This window comes from Bombina bombina, chromosome 2 (assembly GCF_027579735.1).
Source record: "Bombina bombina isolate aBomBom1 chromosome 2, aBomBom1.pri, whole genome shotgun sequence".
Taxonomy (NCBI): domain Eukaryota; kingdom Metazoa; phylum Chordata; class Amphibia; order Anura; family Bombinatoridae; genus Bombina; species Bombina bombina.
Window position 1 is genome coordinate 220,561,529 of NC_069500.1, and position 4,994 is coordinate 220,566,522.

The window sequence follows — 4,994 nt, forward strand, 5'->3', positions numbered from 1 at the left end:
CCTCATAATTATTATAATTGGAGGGTGGGCGCTTAGGAAGAACATCCGGTAAGTTACAGGGAGCTGCCTCCCATAATAAACTCATCTATACAATTTAGCCGTATTTTTTATATATTTATATTAGTATTTACAATACATCTGTGCAGCCCACTAAAGTCACAAGACAACAGAAATGCTGTGACATATTAAAGGGACATTACACTGCTGGGTGCAGCTACACTTATGTATGTTGTTTGTCTATATACACACACAAACTAATCTTAAATATATACAAAATATATTTTCCACTTTTACATTTTTATTTATTCAACTTTGTTTTTTTTGCAAAACAAGTCAGCACCATCAGAGAGGCTGCTGGGTACAAATTTAACACACACTAAGAAGGTTTAGCATCTAGTTATTGTCACATTCTTTTTTTCTTATGTTTATATTTATATAATTGCTGCTTTTATAATCACAATTGATGTAAAAATGTAAAATATTTTACTAAATTGTGATAATAAATGTAATTCTTTGATTCATATAGAAAGCAATTTACATAACAAGCCTTTCCTAGACCATTTTGTTGGGTATAAAATAACACATCTGTGCTACAGATTCTGGGTAAAACAAGCTTTTCACTGTGTAATACTGATCACAGATCATGACAAAGCAGGTTCAGCCGAGCTGTAATCATGCCCATCTCACTGTTGCCTTACATTGGTATGAAGCTGAGGCGCTGCCATCTGCTGGACATGAGGTTGTGCTATACCAGTGCCCCTCTATTACATCATCAGTAATATCAGTAATTATGTGCTGCATTTCACATGATTTACATACAAATTAAATGCAGAGCTCCCAACTGTTCTGTGTTTTGTGGGGCAGTCCTGGTGTGGAGCTCTGTGTTGTTATCTTTTACAATGATTTCCGTTTTATATAAACTCTACTGGTTAATGACTAAGTATGTTATGACAAAAATATCATTTTAATATTGTTTTTCCTGTTTTTAGAAAATCCAAACTTCCTGATGAGGAGCAACCAAACATCAGCCCCGTCATCAGGAAAGGTAACAGAACTTACATGCTGTTTATACGAGGGGAAATCTAACTCATTAGTAAGGATGAAATATGGAAGGGTATAGGGGAGACTGTATGGCACAAGACTAGGGGTTAGCACAATAGGCTAATACAAGAATATACAAGAATATGTCATTTAATTTTAATTTTATTTTGAAGCTTCTCTGAAAAAGGAGAAGAGGATAAAAAAGAAAACAAAGAAAGAAAAGAAGGAGAAAAAGGAGGTGGAACAGAAGGAGGAAGACGAGGAGGAAATGAAAGGAGAGAAGGAAGTGAAGGTGCAGAAGAAGAAGGATGAAAAATCAGGGGAAGGTAAGAAAAGACAACAGAAAACAAACATAAATAATAAAAAAAAAATAATAAAGCACCTGGGAAAGAACAGGAAATAGAATAGTACGAAATAGGAAACTGTGTAAAGGGGGTAATGAATAGATAAGGAAATTAGTAAGAAAAAACAGTGTGAGGGTAAAAGAAAGAGAGAGGGCAGGTTAGAAGTTATAATGAAGGTTGCTTTTGTTTAATGTAATATATAGGGATTATTTTGGGCCTTGGGGCAAGTTATAAATATGTAAAAGTGCAACAAACATTAAAAGTATCATTAAATAGGGTGATTTGTAAAAGTTTAAATTTTGACAATAACCCTTTGATAAAATCAATTATGTAGAACAAATTTTAGTTAAGACAGGAATAATCCTCACAATACTTAATGAATCACTCGAGATCCCTCAACTAATAGTAAATAAAAAGTCTCACTTTACACACAATGTAGAATAAATGATATAAACCTAACCCTAGGTAGGTCATTCATTCTCATTAGTGTTATACTATATTAATACAAAAGTAGGTAACACACGTTATATTTATATAGCAACAATCACAGTTAAGCTTTCGCATTGTGAATTGTACTGGTCTGGTAGTACTCACAGATATAGATGTCATATTGCTATCTGTATCAGAATAAAATACAAAACAGATTAAATGTGCTTTAATACTGGTACATATCAAACATAGCAATATCCCATGAGGGGATAAAAGGGACATACAGCTATACAATGATCATTTATTTAACATGAATGGGTGATATGATATATGCATAAATATGGGGAAATGTATACAATTGCTATTTATAGTCCTCCATAAGATACATAATGTTATAAGAGTAAGATTTCCTAATTTGTAATTCTTTTTTAATTTCTGTTGTAAAATAGCTCCAATTGAAACCAAAGAGAAAGCAGTACAGACAGACAGTACACAAGAAGTAAAATGGAAACTTTTGGAGTTTTGGATCAATAAAGACCTAGAAGTACAGAGACGGCGAGAGGAAGAACTAAGGGAGGAGGAAGAGTTCTTTAGCTGAAAGAACAACTGAAGCTAAATTGTTTACATCAGAGCCCCTCTCTCATATCTACCAGAGCTACGTGTACCAGCCAGGGCTCTGCCTCTTCTGCCACTCCTGTGTGCCAATATGTCCCGCCCCTGAGAAACCATCTTGTATTGTCATCCTTCTTATCTCTACCTCTTTTTGGGAATTCTCCATGGTTACTAATTAATAAAAATTAGACCAAGTAAATTTAATATGTCAACTTTCTTTTTTTATCTTTATTTATTTTATTTTTTTAATACTTAAAATGGTACATGGGTGTACAACAAGAAATGTATAGATCATTTATTAGTGCACATAGGATAATTTCTCAGGCTCTCAAGCTTTGAGTTGACAGAATTCTATTTTACAATAGAGAACGTATGCTATCGGCATTTATCGATGTGCAGCGGACATGATCCGCAATATCGGATCATTTCCGCTCGCACAATGATATTTTGGCCCTTAAATCCCAACTCCAAATGTGCATAAGTGATCCCAGGGATTACTTATCAGTGGAAATGAATGCTGCAGTAGAACTCCAAGGGTTAACCTCAAATAAAACAAACCAATGCTGCCAATGGTGAAGTCCTGTGAGACTACAGGGTTAATTCACATGTAAGTTGTATACTCACATACTGCAGAGCTTCACATCAAGCTCTAGAAATAAAAGCTATGGGAGACTCCAGTAGGAGCAGATAGAAGTGAAGTTAAAACATTTTATTATTAAAACACTAGTCCTAAAGCCGGTGTACACGGGCCATTTTTTGCAGTACAGCAGGCCATTTTTTGCAGTACAACTTTCTCTCTCCCATTTTCTTTTGCTCTCTCTCTCTCTCTCCCCCTCTCTTTAACTCTTTCTCTCTCCCCTTCTCTTTTGCTCTCTTTCTTTCCCCCTCTCTTTTGCTCTCCCTCTCTCCCCCTCTCTTTTGCTCTCTCCCCCCTCTCTTTTGCTCTTTCTCCCCGCATTCTCTTTTGCTCTCTCTTCTCCCCCTCTCTTTTGCGCTCTCTCCCCCTCTATTTTGCTCTCTCCCTCTCATTTGCTGTCTCTCTCTTTCTCTCCCCCTCTCTTTTGCTCTCTCCCCCATTTTTTGTCCTCTCCCCTCTATTTTGCTCTCTTTCTCCCTCTCTCTTTTTTGCTCTCTTTTCCCCCCTCTATTTTGCTCTCTCTCCCTCACTCTTTTGCTCTCTCTCCACTCTCTCTTTTGCTCTCTCTTCCCCCCTCTTTTTCTCTCTCTTCGCCCCTCTTTTGCTCTCTCTCTCCTTTTTTTGCTCTCTCCCCCCTCATTTGCTCTCTCTCCTCTCTTGCGCTCTCTCTCCACTTCTCTTTTGCTCTCTCTCCCCCTCTTTTGCTCTCTCTCCTTCCTCTTTTGCTTTCTCTCCCCTCTCTTTTGCTCTCGCCCCCCTTTCTTTTGCACTCTCTCCCGCATCTCTTTTGCTCTCTCCCCTCTCTTTTTCTCTCCCTCTCCCCCCCCTCTTCTGCTCTCTCTCCCCTCTCTTTTGCTCTCTCCCCCTCTCTTTTGCTCTCTCTCACCCCTCTTTTTCTCTCTCTCCCCTTTTGCTCTCTCCCCCTCTTTTGCACTCTCTCCTCCCTCTTTTGCTCTCTCTCCCCTCTCTTTTGCTCTCTCCCCTTCACTTTTGCACTTTCTCATCCCTCTCTTTTGCTCTCTCTACCCCCTTTCTTTTGCTCTCTCTCCACCTCTTTTGTTCTCTCTCCCCCTCTTTTGCTCTCTCTCTCCCCTCTTTTGCTTTATCTCCCTCTCTTTTGCTCTCTCTCATCCTCTTTTGCTCTCTCTCCCCTCTCTTTTTCTCTCTCTCTCTTTTCTCTTTTGCTCTCTCTCTCCCCTCTTTTGCTCTATCTTTATCTCTTTCTCTCTCTCTCCTCTTTTGCTCTCTCTCCCCTCTTTTGCTCTCTCTTCTCTCTCTTTTGTTCTCTCTCCCCTCTCTTTTGCTCTCTCTCCCCCCTCTTTTGCTCTGTCTCCCTCTCTTTTGCTGTCTCCCCCCCTCTTTTGCTCTCTATCCCCTTTTTTGCTCAATCCCCCCTCTTTTGCTCTCTATCCCCTATCTTTTGCTCTCTCTCTCCCCTCTTTTGCTCTCTCTCCCCCTCTTTTGCACTCTCTCACCCTGTTATGCTCGCTCTCCCCTCTCTTTTTCTCTCTCTCTTCTCTTTTGCTCTCTCTCTCCTGTCTTTTGCTCTCTCTCTCCCCTCTTTTGCTCTCTCTCCCCCCCTCTTTTGCACTCTCTCACCCTGTTTTGCTCTCTCTCCCCTCTCTTTTTCTCTCTTTTCTCTTTTGCTCTCTCTCTCTCCTCTTTTGCTCTCTCTCCCCTCTTTTGCTCTCTCTCTCCCCTCTCTTTTGCTCTCTCTCTTCTCTTTTGCTCTCTCTCTCCCGTCTTTTGCTCTCTCTCTCCCCTCTTTTGCTCTCTCTCCCCCTCTTTTGCACTCTCTCACCCTGTTTTGCTCTCTCTCCCCTCTCTTTTTCTCTCTTTTCTCTTTTGCTCTCTCTCTCTCCTCTTTTACTCTCTCTCCCCTCTTTTGCTCTCTCTCTCCCCTCTCTTTTGCTCTCTCTCTCCCCTCTCTT

At 39.8% G+C, this 4,994-nt stretch overlaps 1 protein-coding gene across 1 annotated transcript; it reads left to right on the top strand.

The window, feature by feature from the left end:
- Window positions 1-699: 699 nt before the first annotated feature.
- LOC128647730 (uncharacterized) lies at window positions 700-2,559 on the top strand. Its single transcript, XM_053700467.1, has 4 exons — window positions 700-739; window positions 990-1,045; window positions 1,215-1,367; window positions 2,264-2,559. Exons 1-4 carry the CDS (start codon window positions 705-707, stop codon window positions 2,410-2,412), a joined length of 393 nt encoding a protein of 130 aa, XP_053556442.1. The 5' UTR covers window positions 700-704; the 3' UTR covers window positions 2,413-2,559.
- The last annotated feature ends 2,435 nt before the right edge of the window (window positions 2,560-4,994 follow it).

Coding starts and splice junctions, on each gene's coding strand:
- LOC128647730 (XM_053700467.1), top strand. CDS start 705: ATGAAGCTGAGGCGCTGCCATCTGCTGGACATGAG. Junction 740..989: donor TGCCATCTGCTGGACATGAG/GTTGTGCTATAC, acceptor TCCTGTTTTTAG/AAAATCCAAACTTCCTGATG. Junction 1,046..1,214: donor CAGCCCCGTCATCAGGAAAG/GTAACAGAACTT, acceptor TTTATTTTGAAG/CTTCTCTGAAAAAGGAGAAG.